The sequence below is a fragment of the Spodoptera frugiperda genome, chromosome 16 (assembly GCF_023101765.2).
Source record: "Spodoptera frugiperda isolate SF20-4 chromosome 16, AGI-APGP_CSIRO_Sfru_2.0, whole genome shotgun sequence".
Lineage (NCBI taxonomy): Eukaryota > Metazoa > Arthropoda > Insecta > Lepidoptera > Noctuidae > Spodoptera > Spodoptera frugiperda.
Genome location: NC_064227.1, coordinates 1,143,025 through 1,164,746, shown reverse-complemented (window position 1 = coordinate 1,164,746; position 21,722 = coordinate 1,143,025). Strand labels below are relative to the sequence as shown.

Genomic DNA, 21,722 nt, shown 5'->3' with positions numbered 1-21,722 from the left:
GTCTCACGATGGTTATTATAAAAAAGTATGAATCAATCATCTAGATTGTAATCCATACTTATGTAACAAGTTATAAAGATGATTAATATAGGAAATACGACCAAAATCTTTTGTTGCAGTTGTTTATCAAAGATTTTTTAAACATTATGTACGTATTTATGCATGAAGTTCAGGAATCAAAATCTCAAAAACTACTAGACATATTTAAATGAAATTCAACACACAGATAAATCACAACAGAAACTACAACATGACAAATTTATTACCAAAAAAACGCAAGCAAAGCCACAGTATAAAGGTATAGTTGTAAAGACTCACCGTCTCCATCGACCACAACAGAAACTACGACATTACATTAATTTAATACCAAAAATGCAAGCAAAGCCACAGTATAAAGGTATAGTTGTAAAGACTCACCGTCTCCGCTCTGGTTGCTGCTGTGTGCGTGATACTGCTCATCTGTGAAGTCGTACTCTACGTTAGATTAGACACATCTGCTCTCGACAATTGTTTATCGAGGGGATATAGTATTTGAGAAAGGATGTCCCATAATAATTATACTGTAAAGTTGAAATAATATGAAACTAGTAACAGAACTGGTGAAAAGTGTGGGAGAACCATACTTCGGCATGAATCGGAGTGATACAACGGCCTCACAGAAAACCGACGTGAAACAACGCTTGCGTTGTGTTTTGTTGTATGAGTGAGGTTATCGGAGGCCCAATTACGCCCATTCCCAATCATTGGTTTCCCAACAACCCTTGAATTCGTACCAAGATGACAATTTAAAGATCACACACATTGTTGATCCATGATGCACGTAGGATTTGAACCCACGACACACTCAGGTCTGCCCCAGCCACAAAACAGAGGCTCCATCGTAAGCCGTATCATCACTTACCATCAATCGCAATAGCGGTCAAACGTCGACCAATAAAATGTAAAAAATATGCTAAACTTAAATCTACCTTAACATAATAAGTAAAAAAAGTTTGACTGTTTACCATAGCTCTGCTCACCTCCGTTCCTGTGGTCGCTGCTCATCAACTCCTGGCTCTGCAACGTTGGTGCATGGATCAGCACCTTCTGCTGAGGACTGTGAGGATCCAGCCCCTCAACCTCCAACAACGGGGCATGAGGTTCGTAAGAATGGACAACCAACTGAGGAGCGTGGAGATCCATCCTTAGCACATCACTTTTAGAGTCCAATTTTGTTTGAACACTGTTTTTTTTGCACTTTTTTTTGTCCGGAAAGTTTTAGTGATGTGGCACGTGTATCGTTGCTCTCAAAGTTCGATGTAGCCTCTGTTTACTGGGTTTTTTTCTTTCACTATTGTTTGGCACTGATTTTGTGACTAATTCTAGACTTTAGGAGAATTATCTTGGAGTATTTCGTTTGCTAACTGTATTATATTATTAGTTTGTTTGGTCACTATTGTCACATTTTAACTAAGACCTGTTCTGGTCGCACCGGATTTTTTTTCGGATTTTCTGTCGATGCATCATTTTTGGATCTGTGGACAAAAGAAGAGATGGTTAGTCAAAATTGCTATAGGTATTTAACAGAGGAATATCTGAAACTTTAAGCTTGTTCTACCTAAGACAGTTGGAAATGTTTTTGCGATTGCTACAACCAAACATAGGAAGTATCATCTTATAGACATTAAACTTGTGTGCCTATTAAGTGTAAACTTTTCACTGATTGTCATTTTTCAGAAGTCAATCTATCACACATCACACTAATATTATAAATGTGAAAGTTTATTTGTTTGGATATTTGTTCGTCAATCACGCTGAAACTACTGAACGGATTTTTATGAAATTTGGTATACAGACAGGGTATGAACTAACTTGGGTGATAGGATACTTTTTATCCCATGAGAACGCAGCCGAAGCCGCTGGCGAAAGCTAGTCAACAAATAAATATTAAAACAATTAGAGAAGAATTAATAATTATCAATCCATATAACTTGGTCCTTTAAGTGAACTGTTGTAATTTTATAATAAGACTCTAAATTTTATCAGTCCAGATAGTATAATATATTAAAATATCTATAGCAATGATTTCAATACACATTACCTACTTAATTAAATAAACAAAAAAAAAAACTCTACTATTCATACAAAAACCAGAATGAAATTCGCAAAACTACCGATTAACACACACGTATAAATCATTTGGCTTCCGTTTCGCAAATAAAATGTGTATCTATGTATTATTTAAACCGAGTAGCTTCGTGCTTCATGTTCGCTATTGTTCTGTGGGACACGGGATGTGGGAAGTTAGTGTAATAGGTGGATACGGTAGTTTATGTTGTGTGGTTTTTTATTTCTTGGGTTGAAATGGGTATGGTTTTCAAGTATGAAGGATTTCAAAGAAATCGTCGTAATGTTATGTAATGTAACTGAATAATTTCAGCACACTTGTCATACCTGATATGTATAAGTTACTGGTAATAGCTAGTATGTGAGAAATAAAACCTATGACATGCTTTTTTACCTTCATCACCTATTCTAATGAAAACTATAAACAAATTACTGACACTATCATAAAATGTTTAACCAACTTCAAACAAAAGGACGTTGTCCGTTTGACATGTACCTATGTATGTGTCTTTGTGCGAGAATATCTTGAGTTTAGCTGAACCGATTTTGATGCGGTTTTCAGTAAAGTATTTATAAAACTTAGTTTAGGTACAGACCACCTCCACTTAGTGGAAGCAGTAAAGAACATTGAAGACAGTTCCATTTAAAAAAAGTTATTTTATTGCAGTTATCAACACAATATAAACAGTTACCACATCCATAAAAACATCCTTCCTACATCTACGTCCAAAATGGCGGCAGAACGTTTCTCATTGCGCTCCTGCAGTACTACAGGATACCTTTTGTTTGTAACTCCTAATATTTTCACCGCGTTTGTTTCAAATTTTAATATTCAAATGTTACATTTCTTATAGCATTTGCTTACATTTCTGTTTTAGTTTTAACGTTTCCGCATTCTTGGTATATTTGGATAATATTGCACAGCAAATATAAACAAAAGTGGACTAATACTAACATTAAGTTGACAGAATTAGATTATGGTCAAGATTCACATCATGAAGAAATGTAAGTCATGTTACGTGTATTTATTTTCAAAATCTGGAAATATTTGGTAAGAAAATAATTCAAGGAGAAATCAATTTTTGTCCAGTTTTTAAAAAAAGCTTCGTACCTTGCTACAAAGTCACTACGTAAACCTTACGCAATCCCTACGCATTCGCTACGAAATAACGTCAAAGCTACGAAATCCCTACAGCAAAGTTATTATCAGATTAAACAGTAAATTTTCTTTACTCAGAAGCCACTTGAAGTCTCGAACTCAGCAATAACATACATGAACACTCAAAGTTTAAAAATATAATAATGACCTATAAGCAACCAAATTGCTACACAATTTTGAACCTTAAAAACAAAAAAAGACTACCTTTTAACAAAATCACATAAAAAACTTTGCCCCTAAATTAACTTGTAGGGGTCATAAGTATAAAACCAGTTTTGCTTAATATAGGTACCAAAACACAGGTCCCAAAAACAGGTTTAACTTTAGGTACATTTAAGGATACCTCATTTTGGCCTGAACGTGTGAAGTTATGGCTGAGTCATGTTCAAAATCCTTTGTTACGTGTTCTAAGAAAACTATTTATTTAGCTTGTTTGAGTTTTGGTCTTCTGGTGTATTAAGAGAGGAGTTTCATGGTCGTTCTTCTCCATTTGAATGAGCAACGTCGAGCAACGTGTAGCGGGATTCGATTCCCATATGGAGCAACTCTTTGTGTGATCCACAAATTGTTGTTTCCAGTCTGGGTGTCATGTGTATGTACAATTGTATGTTTGTAAACGCACCCACGACACAGGAGAAAATGCTAGTTTGGGGCAACGTTTAAAAAAAACACAAAGTATTTTTTTTTGCCCTAATTATGTTCCTATATATCTCATCTTACCTATATACAAATTAAAGTAATAAATAATACGTTACTACCGAGCCCCAACATGTTCAAACTTGAAGCTACATGAAGGTAGCGTCTATCCGGCTGTTCACAAAAAGGCGATGCGCGCGCGCAAGGCTATGGGAAATTATTTGACAATACAATACTCTGTGGTACACATGCTCGTTGGCTGTTGGGGATATATCTGAAGATTTTTTTTTTTTTTGAGGGGGGAAAGTCATCCAATGACTTCTTCCGCCTTGGGCGAGACGGGAGGGAGTGTCAGACTCTTACTGACTAAAAACCACCCCGTTCCTACTCCTGCTTTTCGAGCCGGAGCCCCGGTAAACCCGCTAGGTAGTCCGCAGCTCCGGATCAGGCATCAGCCCTACTGGACCCCATCTGTGGTGGTATATATCTGAAGATGGCATTTTGTTTTTATTGATTTAAATAAAACGTTTTTCTTTGTGAAAGGGAGATAGTGAAAGTATTTTTAATTTTAATGCGGGCTTTTGTATTATAGGCTGTTTCTTGTTTTTCCATTTATTTGAAAGCAACGAGATTAGTGTTTTTTATTAATGTTTTTCTGCGTTTGCCTTTAATCTATTTTTCAGTTACGTCATGGTGATCAACTTCAGAACTTGTAAAAGGAGGTTCGCCACAATCTTCACGCTTGGCAGACGTCTTCGTGGTTCCAGTTAGGTCGCAATGTGCCGACCGGAGTGATACCACGGCCTCACAGAAAATCGACGTGAAACAACGCTTGCGTTATGTTTTATAGTGTGAGTGAGGTTACCGGAGGCCCAATTATCCCAATCCCCGATTCCCCAACAACCCTTAAATTCCTAAACCCCAAAAGGCTGGCAACGCACTTGTAATGTCTCTGGTGTTTGGGTGTATAAAAGTTTTGAGCTAGACAAAATGCGAGAAATAGCTAATAATACTCTGCTTCTTATAATCATAGAGCTGACATAGTAAGCAAGTATGGACAGAAAGGAAAAGAAGAAGATTAAACACCATAAGTAAACTAAGTTTCTTCTATAAAAAGATACTCGTCGATATCTTCAGACCAGTCTATATAACGTAACATGGTGTGTAGCGCACATTCCCACAATTTATTCACACGTATCCGACGATAGTTATCTCATGTACAAAGTTATTTATTTGCTTATGTTTCACCTAATGAATCATTTGATGACGTCAATACTGATGATTTTATATACGAAAATTTATTTGTATTTAAATTATTTAGCTATAATATCACGCTTTCGTATACCAATGGAAAATAGATAGGGTGTAAATCGTGTATCGTCAACAGCCTATAAAGTGGCCACTGCTGACAAAAAGCCTTTTCTCGTTTGGTGGTCTATATGGTTATCGAAAACAACACGACTTTGTATAAAGTACTAAAAAAAGCTGAGATTGTACACACACTATCACAGTTTACTGCTGGATTATGGACCTTCTTTACATAAAAACATTTGCCATAATTTAACAAACAATTGTGAATCTGATTGAAAAAGAGTAACCTATGGCGTTTCTTGCTCGCTCTTCTCCATAGGAATCTACACTTTGGAACGAACAAATAGCTTCAATAGAGGACTGACCGACAGACTGACATTTTTAGTATTTCAATATTTTCTTCAACGTTCAAAAGTGCCTGCCCAGTCTAATTGAAATAAATGATTTTGACTTTAACTTTTAACTTGATTACCACAAAGCAAGACCTATTTTAAATCCTGTACCATCTCAAAAATCCCAATAATAAAGTCCATAGTTTCCTTAACCATGAAAAAGGAACTTGACATTAAGACATTAAAAGTTAGTGACCCCGTGTAAACTAACATTGATAAGTTTAGCCTTGAGATTATTCAAAACTAAACTACATACTTAGGTAGATAGAATTCAAGTTTCCTTGTTAGAAATTAACATAACATTTAGTCAGCGGATGTATGTTTGTATGTACGTATGATACACGTGGCATGACGTCGATTTAAATACTGAATTCCTATGAAATACGTTATTGATAGTGATCGCGAACTCCAAAGATTTTCAGGTAAAATTTCCGGGTCGGATAAATAGTTATAAAGGTTTTGGGTGCTTTTCTACTAGAGATGTGCTATGTAGTTATGCTACGAAGATATAATAGCTAAGCTGTGAAACTATGTGACCGTTTGCACTGATACTAAGCTATGTAGCTATGGGAGGAAGATGAGCAGCTAGAGTATGCGATGTATAGATGGTTAGGAAGCTATCCATCCATAGTTCGCATCTTTTCATGTAAAAAACATAGCTTAGCTGAGTCCATTTCCACCAATGCTAAGCTATGTGCACCAATGGTATGATTGGAAAAATCACCCTTAGGGCAATCCTCACTTAGCAGGGTATTATAATAACATCCTAACCTTACCCAATATCATTATTATACTGTTCTATAATAAAAAACTTGCAACAAAAAGAAACTTGTATAAAATAAATGAATATTATCTTTTATTTTTAAGTTGTAAAAAACATTCGTTTTATATTAAATTTCTCCAATATATACTACTATTGACGTCATTATTATATGTTTACGTCATACACATACTTGTATTCATTTTCTTAAATTGAAATAAGAAATATATTATCTAAGTTTCTTTTTTAACAAAGAAAAGAAACAATAAATAATATAAAATATTTAAATAAGTTATCGTCACATCTTTTATCCCCAAATAGGTAGGCAGAGCTGTCGACACGTAATGCCAACTTTTCACCATTTATGTTACAAGTCCCATGTAATAGGGGGTGAGCCTATTAGCAAGCGGAGTTACCGTAATGACAAATCGATGACTATGATCTCCAAACCAAAGTATTCTACGTCTGACTAAAACTTTTTTTTAAACGTTGCCCCACACTAAGATTTTCTCCTGTGTCATGGGTGCGTTTACAAACATACATGTTCACATACACATGACACCCAGACCTGAAACAACAATTTGTGGATCATACAAAGAGTTGCTCCGTGCGGGAATCGAACCCGCTACCCGTTGCGTGGCAGCCAGTTGCCCAGCCACCGCACCATCCGTGCAGTCAAGATTGATTCAAACTGATTGTACTTTAAGCATAGCTCTGCCTAATCACATACAAAATAACAGGCCATGTTGTTTTTTTTTATCACAAAACAAGTAGTGTTTTGTTTTTCATAAAATTATACATGATTATCGTACAATGAAGCTCGGCAGAGGTGTCAACTGATTCCCACGTTCATAAATGTCATTATCGAATGTTTTTTTTTTATTTTGTTTTGTTTAAACATTTCAGTAGTAACCACTTGTTGATTATATGTTTGTTGTTTTTTAAGGATTTGTGTGTTTGGAAACAAGAGGTGTCGTGGGATTTTAGGATTAACCCTTTGTGCGCCAGAACGCGGATCCACAGGAGATACAATTGTTTTCTATTGTGATCTCGGCATACGAGAAGTTAAGGTAACCAGTAGGATGGTAAGACGTTTTATTTTTCAGATTAGCTGTTTGACTATTTGTCACTAGATTTCTATGTGTGTTTGTAAATTTTACTAATTTTTAAAAGGGTATGGATCATATTGTTTGTTAAGTGTTATTTATTACTTTACAGTACTAATGTAACATATGATTGTTAATTGTTCCTAAATAAATAAAGAAATAAAGTAACTCTGGAATTTCTTATCGAAGTAACTACGCTTTGAAATAAGTGTGTATCAGGATTTTCTTCGATAAGTTGAATGAGATTTAAACAACTACGAGATGTATTATTTTATAGTTATCTCTTTTAAAATAAGGTGGGAAAAGGATGTAAATTTTTTGAAGGGTGTTATTTTATTTAAATACCTGAGGTATATTGTTGTTTGTTACCTAATATCTTTTTTACGAATTGTCTTTCACAACTCTCTACTATTTTCATAAAACACACACATTTAAAAAAAACACATATTCCTGCTTCAAAAATACCTACTCATCACAATTTAAAACACTAAAAACATTCTAATGAAAAATGACTCATAAAAATTCGTTGTAAATCCAACATGGCTACCAAAATGGCGCCGAATATATGAGTGACGTTTGTCTGTATATAAAAAACTGTGACATTGAACCAACGCTAGACAAAGGCATATTTTAATTACGAGTAGGGCGACTAACGTTTAGGCTTTATACGGACATTTTATGTACATAGTAATAGTTGTATATGTAAACTATATACATTTTCTACCAATTATGTTATTAGTGATGTATATGCGCTATGATTATTGCCGGTACCTCATGAAAATACTAACTCTTTCCGCTGGTATCTTAACCTAAATAAATTACTAGATAAATAGACATAATATTTGACAAAAATCGGGCAACAGTACTTCCAAAACAACTTGAACTTTTAAATTGTAAGTCTTTCAAATTCAAATAAGAAGTCTCAGGTATTTTATGTCCAAATGTCCGAATAGAATAGAATAACAGAAAATCTTTAACAGATAATAGGTACAGACATAACTTCACGCCTGTCTCTCATGGCGGTAAACAGAGATAAAGGTACACCAATTGCTTTGAATCTTCTATTCGATTAAAATATCCAAAAACGATTTTAAAATTTTAGTTAACCTAAACCAACTATAAGGTACTACCAGCAAAGAAAGAGTAATTCACAAACAAATTATATTTTTCGCAAGACCCCAATTACCGACAGAGCGAATCGGTTCAGTGTAAAATGTAAAATAAAAATGCAAACTAGTGGTAAAAATGAGTTATTTTGTAAACAATAGTAATTTTCCGGTAGATTTGCTCCGAACCCCTGCGTAAGCGCAGTCCAGTGAAAAAATGATCGTAATTGGTTTACCCTTTGTTTTCGGTACTACGAGTTAGGTTTCTCGGTGGTAACTCGAATTTGATATCTTTTTTGGTACAGTACTTTAGGTTCATGTTTGACCAAAGCTAAGCTTGATTCATATTTCTAAGTTGTATAGCAGCAAATGTGTCTTTCGAAAATCTTGGATAACTCAGGGATCACTTTTGTCCAGAAGTCGCACTTACCTATCGACCAACTGAGGCACTGAAAAGTCACTTATAATTTTTATAAGACTTTTTTCTTTTACTGATAAGTATTCTAAACATTTTTTTAAGGAACACGCCGGTAACTCGATTTCACGTGTCATTTGATGGTAAGCAATCACCGCCGCCCATGAACTTTTGAAACACCAGAGGCGTTATCGGCGTAAATCCATTAAACCTAGATAATAACAAAATATTACCTGTAGATCAATTATAACCACGTCACCAAAAACTCATCTCACAAAACTAAATGAATTCGAGACGAAAACCCTTAGTAACAAAATTCCCACAAATATTTAGTAGTTAATTGGTAATTTTCCACCCCTTGTATAAATTATACCGTTTATCATGCATTTATTTACAAGGGCAACCCTTAAATTCCTACACTCAAAAACTCATAGACAAGTATATCGCGTGAGTGTACACGATTATTTATAATTAATCGAGGGTGTGCGAGGTTCAATTCCCGTGTCGGTATTCAAATTTTGTGTTTCCTGGATTTATGGGAGTATTTTGATTTTTGTCTTTTGATGCAAATAAATTTAATTTGATTTAGTTTGATTTTATATTCATTTGCTCTCACTCATATCGCGAAATATTATCAAAGAGTTGTTTTGTTGCTATCGGTCTGAATTTTTTAAATTCAAATGCCGTTTGCCCGTACGCAGAAGTGAGCGAAAAACTTATGAAAAACTCGAAAATGGTTGTGGTGCAAGCTATTCATTATTATGAGTCCCTGGCGGGACTTGAAAACAATCGAGTAAGCTCGTTGAACAATACCCTAGTACCTGGACCACCTCACCAACGACTCCTCACATCACATTCATCCTCTCAATCATCCATAAAACATCCTCTACAAAACAAACCTCACTTACAACATCCACAACACAATAATCTTTCTTTCTATGACATAACCCAATAAAAGTCAAAGTAAAAGCATTTTTCCTTTCAAACCCATGACATAATGTTACGTCATTGTTAAGTATTTTCACACGAGCGGCCTAGACATTGGTCCGTGAGAATGTTCATGTGAACTAGCACTTACATTGTTGATTTGTAGGTTACTTTTCTATAGGTGCTGGTTAAAGTTTAAGAAAAAATGCTTGTGTGTCTGTCTGTGTGTTTGACCTAGAACTGTTCTTGAACTTTGTTGTTATGGGTTTCTTTGGTGGTTGCGTGGATGTATTTCTAGCGTTTGGTTTCTTTGGACCTAATGACGGCTCGCGTATGACTATCTAAAGACCACGTTCATTTAAGTTTTAGTCATATTTCACAGGGCACACAGTTAAGTTAATGAAAATTACAGGGAAATGCTGGCAAGACGATAGAGATATGGAAGTTATGGAGGGGGGGGGGGATATTCAACAGCTCACATCTTGTGGATTAAATCTTAATCATAAATCTTAAATAAAAGAAAATTAGAGATAGATATAATAATAATTGTGATGTGTGTTATTAGCATTATTATATTATAATAGTTCTAAGTTTTTTAACCACCAAAAACTCGACCCTTTGGCTATGCTGAAATAGTACGTTAAAATCAATTTTAGTTTTGTCCCAAATAGACATTTGTCTTACGAGAAAAACCACTCCCTGTTCTAAAAAAACAAGCATGATGTGACCGTCAGAGTAATTTGTGGTCGATGCTCTATCTACAACAATACTTTGTACATATACATAGTAACCTATGGCAGAGTGCCGACAATAGGCGCAGACTATAAAGTGATTAGGCGAGGTGCGTCAAGGACATAGGCAGTAGCTTCAGTTTTATAGCGAAATGTTTGAAAGAGCTAGCGATATGAGCACATACGTCTTTTAGACTCAAAAAAGAGCGTATTTGTTTTTAAATTTTTAAATCTCTTGTAATTGTGTTGTGTCTATAGTTGTTGATCAGATGATGCTGTTTGGTCGTTGGGTCCATATTTCAACAAATTACTTGTAACGTTCAATGTAACGTCATACCTTTTTATCTCTGAAGGGATAGGCAGAGGTGCACATTAAGATACGTAATACCATTGTACAATGTACACCCACTTTTTACCAGTTACGTTATAAGTCCCATGTATTAGGAGGTGAGCATATTGCCATAATATACTGGGCACAATTCCAAACTCCGTGCTGCTACTTATAAATTGTCGAGAAACCCCGTTTATGCTTTGCCCGACCTGGGAATCAAATCCGAGACCCCTTACCCAGCTGTCATCTAATCCATGATGGAACAAAAGTACCAAACCAAAACAGTAAGTATAATGTTTTAAACCGAAAATGCGAATTTTCTCGATTGTAAATCACGACTCCTACATCCTTCAAAGTAAAAGGAAATAATTAATACTTAGATATTTTTTCCGGCTTTGAAGTAATTATTCAATCAGCAGCCAACGTTTTTGTCCCATTGTCTTCTTACGATGATGATTGAGGTCGATGAACTTGTAACTTAATGATGACAAATGCCTATAAAGATGTTTTTTTTTCTTTTTAATTGTTTATTGACACGAACGGAATGAAATGGCCTATCATTAGTATTGAGAAATACAGTATGAGAAATAGTGTGAACGCACTTAACTCAATTCTCGATTACCCCTCCTTCCTAATCTTCCCAATCCCCCGAATCCCTAACAAACTGTTAAATTCCAAACCCCCAAAATGTCGGCAACGCGTTTATAAAGCTTCTGGTGTTTGGGGTGTCCATGGGCGGCGGCGATTAAATCATAAATAAAAATCCACTGACGGACAGACTGACGAATTAGTCTATACTAGTTACTCCTGTGTGGTTTCACCCGCTTTGATCGGCTCCTATTGATCGTAGCGTGATATTATAATAGCTTATAATCTTCCTGAATACATGGACTATCCAACGCAAAATTAATTATTCGATTCGGACTAGTAACTCTTCAGCTTTATATATGAAGTATAAGATTCTATTTTTAACCGTTCAAAAGTGCCCGTAGGTATATGGTCTAGTTGATAAATGCTTTGGCGTGACTAATTTAGCCTTAAGTTAGGTCTCTTAATTTAGAATCTATTAGTAGAACTCAAGATACCAATTTAGTTCTTGTGATCTAAATCGCAGTTTAAGATTAAGCAAACGATTATTTCTTCTAAAATAATACCCATTTTTTATAAGTATTCAGGGGGAGAATCATCCAATGCCTTCTCCAGTCTTGGGCGAGGCGAGTGGGATTGTCAGACTCTTACTGACGAAAAACCTCCCCGTTCCAACTCCTGCTTTAGTTTTTTAAGATGCAACAAATCACGAAAACTAACCTTTACTTTAAGAAAGTAACTAAGTTAAATTATCCGCAATCCCCATACAATACGAAACATTATTTTAAACAAATTCCCCTATACAACCGCATTCCCACTTAAAAAAACATTCTTAACCTAATTAGATATTCCTTATCTACACGTTTGAGGTCTCTAACCTACAAAATGTTCGTTACATGCGAGTATCATCTAAAAAACGGAGTTAAATCGTGAGGGTGGCAGCCCTAAGGTCGTTATACCCACCTGCGGGACACCTGACGCGCTAACGGAATCCTGCGCACGCGACGATTTTGCCGCCAAAAGACGTTGAATTTGTGATTTATTGTGACGTCAATGTGTGATAGGTCAGGGATGAGAGTTTGGGGTGATTTTTTGAGTGAAAGGATGATGTTTTTTTTATTTAGTGTTATTGTTATCTTTGGGTTATTATTTTGGACTGCAATATTGATTCTTTTTCAAATGACAGGTTTAAATTTTCTTGCTGATTTGGACCTTTTCTGGATTTTGTTAATAGTAGGTACTTTTTTATACTGATATCCAATAACATCCTTTGTATAATGGTTTACGTTTAGTAATTTTCAAAATGTAAAACACCTTTATTTCTACTTTTCAAAATACAACAAAATATCATTTGATTGATGAAAATGTGTACTTAAAATACTTTAAAATAAAATTAAAACACAAACTTGATCTGGTCTGGTTTCTATCTCAAGAACGTAAAGCAGCCCATAGTTAATTAATATAATTGATGGAATCACCTGACGTAACGGATACCTGCGCATGCGCCACCCTTCGCGCCAAAACTCGTTAGGGTTATGTAAATTGATTTATTTAGATTATAAAACATGTTTGTAAGTAAATTGAGAATATATTTGTTTGATTAATTATACTGTTTATGAATTTTACTGGTCGTTGAAGTGATTAATATACGTATTGTTAGTTGATAGGTTCATGCCGATTTTCCACTGCTGATCAAAATCCTCATCTTATACTGAGAAAGTTTGAGCACTTATCACCAGGCTTGCCTAATTCCGGTTGGGGATTACAAACTATAAACTATTTGAGTGAAGTTATCGGAGGCCCAATTACTTACCTTTCCAATCCCCGATTCCCCAACTACCCTTAAGCCTTCGTATGTTTGGAACGTGGATCCACGCTTGATACAATGCTTTTTCATATTTTGTCAATACGGCATTTCTGAAAGGCTGGCAAACCCGCAAAAGGCTGGCAAAGCACTTATTAGCAAAATGTATTTGGAAAATATGCTCCTACTTCAAACAAGGCTATTTGGCTTTCTTCAGTACTACATTGTTGATAACATTACGTGTCTAATTTTATGGATTTCTAAGTAACCATAAAGTTTATCATAGATATCAATAACCTTCATTAACCTTTAAATGGTTATAATTAACCATGTACAAAATAATAATTTTTAACTACGAGTATAAATACAAAATGTCACACTTCCTGTTCAAAAAATAACGTTGTCATTTGAAATTTTTTAATGAACAATAATTTACTAAGTTATAATTAAGTACTGAAGTAAGTCACCACCCCTACTTTCCCCACAGTTGTCGTAAGACCCGGCTAAAAGGGACTCCACATTTGACAGAGATTAAGCATCAGTGCTTCTAGCAGGTTACCGGGCCTAGCAGATTACCAGGGGGCCTACTCTGATTCAACAGTAAACGAAATTTTGGACGAAACTTCGCAGATTGTATACTACAATTCTATTTATTGCGTACTTTCGTGAACAAAAATGAACGAATGAAATGAAGATAAATAAATAACTTTTGATATGAAATTAAAAATAAAACGTTATTTCAAGTAATTCTATCAGTAAATCGATAAAACCTACGGCCGAAGATTAAACGATGAAACTTCGGATTGGAGAACCGGAGCAGGCCCCTGAACCTTTTTAATTACGAACTGTAATTTGCCTGCCTAGCTATCCTCTTATGTAAAGGCAGCTCATAGTCCAGCAGTGGACTGTGACAGGTTGTTGACAGCAGACTAAAGCTAATACAACTAAAATTACTTCGGTATGCAAATTGTAAACAATTCCCACATAAATTCAACACCTGTTGTTGAAACATTTCAACTATTTGAATATTTTATGTGCATTTGCGTTGGGCAACCCCCCAATGTGTAGTGGAGGGTGGCTATGTGTTTTTTTATTAGTATTTATTATTCTAATTTTAAACTTTCGCCTTCGCACACTATTTGAAATTTTGAAAATTAACATTATAACCAATGTATTAGGGGTTCTGAATATTTCTATTTATAAAAATCTTTATAATATTCACACCATTCCTAAATAACTTCGTTTAGTTTATAATTGTTTTTTTTTAACACATACCATTACCCTTAATCTGAGTTTGCTATACATTTAAAGCAATCAAAGCGTCCTGCGCCCTGATTGGTTGGTTTATTCGAGCCAGCCAATTAGAATGCCGAACGCACTCACGTTTCAATTATTTTAAACGTAAAGCAAACTCATACTAAGGGTACAGTTTAACCTTTAGCAAAAGTTAACTAGAATGACCGCAACCCTTGCAGCAATGATTGTAATTGCAATCGCCTAAGGGTTGCCACTGTAACGGTTTTTTTTTTATTTTTATTTTCCCCTTTTAACGATAAGTTATAAAAAACTAGAGTACAGGCATATTCTACGTTTGTAGAAGACTTATAAAAAAGTAGAGTGTGTCTGTTTCTTGTACTTGGATAGTAATGAAGACTGGGTCTTAAGTGGGGTCTAGGGTTCGAATACCGGGTTGGAGTAAGTATTATTATAAAAATTAACAGTGCCTAGCACCATATATTTTAGAATTTATATTACTATGTTTAATAAGTGACTTATTACTTATGGATTAAAATCTTTCCAATTACAGGGAACTTATCACAATATACTTGCGTTAATCAAACCCGCAATACATTGCTCCCTAACCAATCACCTAACTTTTGCACCAAAAGTGCAAAACATAAGTCTTGCAGACGGTTATAAGATAATATTTAAGTAAATAAAACCACATTAAAAAGCTATAGCTTTTCATTAACAACAAGAAATGCACCGACTTAATGAAACATGCGCCGGCGCAACTGTTCGCGTGACAACCCTAGCGTCTAGCAGGTGGGTTGCCACGTGCTATGCGTGATTTTTTGCGGCGTTAAATGTCAACGCTGGTCAACGGGATCGATGCTCCGGCTGGGCTTTTATTGTTGGACAAAATGATTGGGTGTTTGCCATGTTTTGCACTGTTTTGTTAATTGATAAGATTATAAAGGTTTTTTTGAAAATTGTGTTATTTTGGTTTACACTGAACATAATTATGTATTTTTGGCAACCAATTTTGACCATTTACAATCAAATGTTGGGTCAACAATGAATGACAATATAATAGAAATTAAAATCTAAAAATTTAAGTTTTAAAATGCATGGTCGTCCCTCTGCAGGGCAAAGGCCTCCCTACTCTCCTTCCACTCATCTTTTCGTAGACCTTTCTGTGGCCAATCCTTTTCATAGGCATCGATTTAAAAAATAATAACGAAAATCGAAAAACTGCACTAACTGAACCAACTTTTGATAACTTCAAAGAAAATGATTTAATCGTACTTTTGATATCAATATAAGATTTCTAACACAAATGTTAATTCAAGAGATTAGAACCCTCAAACACACCAACAACCTTCAATTTCTATAGATAACCTTTACTAAACCATAGACAATACAGTGGCATTACCAACACATGCTTTAACGAACTTTTACCTTTTTTTTTAAATTGTCTATGGCACGTGGACTATTAAGGGTGTAGTCATTTCCGATGACAATGATATCAAAATGTAACATCCTGTATAATTATGTAGCGACAGGGTGTTTTATAATAGTAGGATTAAGGTTTTTTTTAATCTTTGTATTATATTATAAAGTTTATGATGATTTTAAAATTATTTGGTTGACTTATATTTAATTGAAGTTTAATTTCTTTATTATTGGTGGTTATCTGATAACCATTAAATAAATAAATGAAGTAACAAAAGAAATTCTAATTCCAGACTAATAAATAAAATTGAAGTGTTTGTTTGTAATATTGAAATAACCGCTTTTTACTACATGCATATGCATATACATACGATACATACACCAAAGCAACATTATTTACAATTTTTGTCTCTCTATCTGTATGTTTGTTCCGACTAATCTCTGAAATTGCTGGAATGATTTTGACGAGACTTTTTCTGGCAGGTAACTGATGTACTAAGGAATTACTTAGGGTTCTTTATTTCGTAGGTTAGTCACAAAGCCAAAGCCTGTAACCTACGCGAGCGAAGCCACGCGCATCACCTAGTTAAATATACATCTATAAGTATAATATGTATAGACAGAAATAAAACTATGCTTGGAATGCAATACCTTCTAAGTTATTCAATGCATTGAACAAATCGATAGATAAATGCATAAATTATGAAAAAAACTGTACTTTACATCGAAAATATAACTCAAACCCAACTAGGAACTAACCAATCTTCGCACTTCCTAACTATAACGAAACAAAGTTACGAATACACTTCCTTCTCAAAAACCGCAGACAACATTGAACTTTATTGCCCACGAAATAGAATGCATTGACCAATTTTCCCAACCGCATATACAAATTTGTTTCATTTTACACCTGTACCGAATACTTGGTAAAGGAAAATCACCCTTACTGCTTTAAATATAAAAGTTATTATACAAATTTCTTGACTGTAATTATAAAGTTGGTTTTCGCTCAGCTGATAGGAAATATTTTTTTTCTTTAGTAACAGTCTTGGGGTAGGTTTTTGTACTTATAACGGAAGACTAGTGCTGACACCTGTCGTTGCTTGGGTTAAATGAACTCTGAGGGGTCAGGAAAGGGCACTGATAAGGGTAGGGACCTTAAGTGAGTGGGTCTAGGGTTTTTTTTATAGGGTTTTGACCTTACATTGTATTTTTTATGAGGGTATGTAGTTGATTTGATTACCTTATTAGTAGTGTGGTTGTAAGAAGAGCAAAGGGTCTTGGATTCGATTCCCGCGTTGGATAAGGTACATTTGAGTTTAAATTTTTTGAAATAAATACATAATCTGCTACTATGCCACTAAGATAATAGTGAGTGATTTAATGTGTATACTATTACCAATTCTTACTCCTAAATAAGAAGAATAACTTATAACTCTTGAAAATACACTACTTTTTCTATAACCTGGAAATCGAACCCACGATCTCAACCAACAAACATCACTTGCCTTTCAGCACCAATGAGGTACAAGAACAAAAATAAAAAGTATGCATACCAAATATAGTCAATATTGGTTTAGACCTTACAGCTCGACCTAAATCCTAACTGTAGTCTGGTCTAGATTATAGTGTTTATTCTAGAGACCTAGACAGTTAGGTATTAGACCTATCTCCTCAGCTAGACTTTGATACAAGGAAAGCAAATAGAATTTAAGGGATAGCATTATTGTTGTGATTTTTATTTAATTAAATCAAATACACGATAGACGACATAGGTATTTCAATTCCGAATTCCCAAATAACTTTATTTCGTCACTGGGAATTGAACTTAAGACCACGTGCTCAGTAATCCCATACATACGAGTACATACATATCCTCACGCCTGTCTTCCATGGGGGTAGGCAGAGACAATGGAACGCCAATTGCTACGAATCTTACATATCTCTTTCGCATCATCAACAGTCATCAGTCTTTTCATACATGCTAGTCGGTTAAGGGTACTTTTAATTTGGTCCTTCTTTGAGATTCTCCAGTTATAGATAAATAAAAGAAATGAAACCAAATGGCGTACATCGCATATCACTTGACCACAAAACACTTATGATTACGACTTTCCAAGTTGAAACTATTGAAGCTTAACTCATAATAAGTGAAAGATACCCGCCTTAGGTATATTTGTACTAGGATATAATTTTGTGTAGGGACGAACCACGTTTATTGAACTTCTATTATCGAATAATATCAAAATGACGAATAGTACTTTGTTAGGTCAGGGAATCGAACTGACAACTCTGGGCTTCATAGTCATTGTGCTGAATACTCGACATTATACAAACATGTTTTAAAGTGCCAAATCTTAGTTTTTAAAATGGTTCCGTACTCACATCAAAAAGTAGCTACAAGCTTAAGCTCTGTATGCCTTTTAAAAATAATATAGGAACACTATAATAAATAATCTCAACCATTACCTACGTACCTACCTACCTACTTACGATGGCTATACGAATACCTACTTCCAAATAAACAATTATATTAAAATTGAAAAAAAAAACAACGTCTCGCCTTTTACCCCGAAGGGGTAGGCAAGATGCTTATTACGACACGTAATGCCGCTATACAATGCACCCCCATTTTTCACCATTTCTGTTATAGCCCCATGTAATAGGGGGTGAGTGTAATAGGAATTTAACATTTTTATAATATACATAACAACATTGAATATATGACATAATTTTAACATTGAATATCAAACAAATATACAATATCTGACAGCCCTATCCCAGGACATAATCTAGGCTAACTGGATTACGGTCCAGCCTGAGCCTAGGGCATCTAGACTGACGTCTTCTTTATGGCCTTATTGTATACCAGTTTTGGACCCTGACTCAAATCCGACGACCTAAATATTGGGACAATGAAGAATTTATGTCTTAATGTATAAAAACTATAGATTTTATTGTTATATTTCTATCATTAACTAGCTTCTGCCAGTAGCTTTGCTTGTTCTTGTGGAATAAAAGATATTCTATCACATAAGCCAGCTGATACCCTGTCTGTATGACAAATTTCATCAAAATCCGTTCAGTAGTTTCAGTGTGATTGATTAAAACTCCAAATTGGATATTAACAAACAAACTTTAGCATTTATAATATTAGTAGCACGTATAGTTTTTACTGTTCTATGTTTATGGTCATATACATAAATATTTAGTAATTTAATTCAGTTAAAAATCTTAAACTATATCTAATCGTTTAACTCAAAATCTCCAATTCACTTTCCAAGCACTTAAATTAAGATAGACTAGCTTATAGAGAGATGTTCATTTATCCACTAGTGACACAAGCTTGTTTAATGAAGATGACATTATCATTACAAAAAAAAAAATCAAAACCGAAAAACCAAAACCATCAACCATCTTATAACTACACGAAAACCGAATCAATTCATAAACCGAAACAGGAAACCGAACTGTTGAGGTACACAACTAAACTACAGCACAACAAACAATCGTCGAATCGGTGCGAATAGAAAACAATCACGGCTAATAAGAAAACGGTCGTAGGCAGGTGTGACCGCAACCGCTTCCGCGAGAGATAGACTTGTTCTATGACCTTTGTAGCAGTTGGAACTGGTACATTAAAATAATATAATAAGGATTATCACACCTTTTTGTTCGGGAAGAAGTAGACATTTATGTTATAAATACCATTGTAAAGATGAATTATCTACCATCAAATTAAGAGTGCTTTTCCACCAGATATGTGCTATGTAGCTATGCCACAAAGATGATACCACGATGAAGCTAAGCTGTGAAACTAAGTGACCGTTTCCACTGCGATGTATTGATAGTAGGGAAGCCTTTCATATCACGCATCTTTTTATATTAAAAAACATAGCTTAGCTGAATCCGCTTCCACCAGTGCTCATCTAAAAGTGGTTGTTATATTGACTCTAATTAAAAAAAGATAAACGATAAATTGTAAGTAAATGATTAATATCATGAGTGTAGGTAGAATTGTGCCATATTTAGCCGTAGGCTCAGCAACAAACAACGAAATAATTCTAATATTAAAAATCCAGCAATACTTTACTAAAGCCAGACTTCGAATGCGAAGGGTTTATATGGAAGTCTAATAACGTGGTATGGCAGTATACGCTGCTTATAATCAGTAAGTTTATGTGGAAAAATGTGTAAAGACGGTAACTAATACATTACCTACCCGCATTTTACTAACAGCACTTGACAGGTCGTAAGTTATTCACAACTTACTTTTACCTGTGACTTTGGTGGCGTCACGAATGTCTCACGTATTCAATAAATTAAATATTGGTTAATAATAAAATTAAATATTTTTATATTAAATTAAATAATTTAAAAAGTGATGATAATTATAGTCATATTATAGATATTTTTTGAGGGCGTAAAATCGTCCAATGACTTCTTCCAGACTCTTATTGACTAAAAATCATCTTGTTCCTACTCTTTTTATACATACATTTATAGAGAAAATCGTAAAGACAGAAAAAAACTGCGTAGATGAACTATTTATCGAAAGTATTGAATCAAATACATTAGATGAAATCATTAAACAATGATGGTACTAATAAAAACTTTAATGTAAAATGAACCTTATTACAAGCTATTACAGTAACATTTTTTGCTAATAGAATTATTAAGAAACGAAATATCGAAAACTAATATTGTATCAAGATGGTAGCGGTTAGTTAGTGATGTAGCTGTGGTGAAAACATCAATTGAAATTGTTTCGATAAAAAATAAAACAGGTAAGTATATTCTGTTAAGTATATTCATGATCGATTTGAATTCATAATGATATTTTGTGAAGATATTTGTATGACAACAATATGCTTGATGAGTAACAATGTACTAAAATAAATAAGTAAAAGTATTCTTAAAGACGACTTGAATTCAATTATATACTTAAAATTCTGTCATTATTAAATTAATTATTTTTATCTCCTACTATTAACAAAATTTAACATTGAAATAACCTCATGAATTAAATTCTTATCCCACCACACACCTACCCGAACAAAAATCATACAAAACTTTAAAAAACACAAATATCGATACAATAACTATCGACTTAATCCCATCACTAACAACCGCACAATTATCGGTCTATTTACCATTTGTAGCCATAACACCAAACAACTAACAAATAAATATACACAGTAGTCAGATAGATAGGTTTTTATATCACCTTCCGGGTTCGATTACCGTGCCGTTTATTGTTTAAAAAAAAGAAAAAGTATACATCATTGTGTGGGGTCTTGTTTTTGAAAATTGGTTTGTTTTGTTCATTGCTACTACTTTTGGTTTTGACTTTGGATGAGTCTTAAGTCTAGCTTAAATTGAAGTCTAGGTTTAGAGTTTTGACCCATGCAAAATGTTTTGTGGTTTTATTAATCTTAAAAAAATAGATATCCTGAAGAACTTGGTAATCTATATTTTTATAATAACTATCGTGAGACATATTAAATTAACTAAATATCACGGTTTACTCACGTACATTAATGGAGAAAAGGTCTACTAGTTTCGAGTCACAGAGGGACTCTTCAGAGCAGATAGGCATGTTCATGATGAAGAGTTTTTAGTAAAATTGGCTTACAATCGGCTTGTCAGTCATGTTATAAATTAATGTGTAGTA

The 21,722-nt window shown here is 34.3% G+C and overlaps 1 protein-coding gene across 5 annotated transcripts in view; it reads right to left on the bottom strand.

Moving 5' to 3' along the window:
- The window catches only part of LOC118280740 (paired box protein Pax-5), a 97,290-nt gene that overhangs the window by 63,055 nt on the left and 12,513 nt on the right, over positions 1–21,722 (bottom strand). For 2 of the 5 annotated variants that reach the window (XM_035601091.2, XM_035601095.2), the window contains exons 2-3: positions 1,005–1,514; positions 418–474 (exon numbers count right to left, since the gene is read on the bottom strand). In XM_035601091.2, the coding sequence (XP_035456984.1) occupies positions 418–474; positions 1,005–1,182 (235 nt within the window). In that variant the 5' untranslated portion in view covers positions 1,183–1,514. The remainder of the gene's footprint in view (positions 1–417; positions 475–1,004; positions 1,515–21,722) is intronic. The other 3 variants (XM_035601093.2, XM_035601092.2, XM_035601094.2) reach the window with 3 other exon arrangements.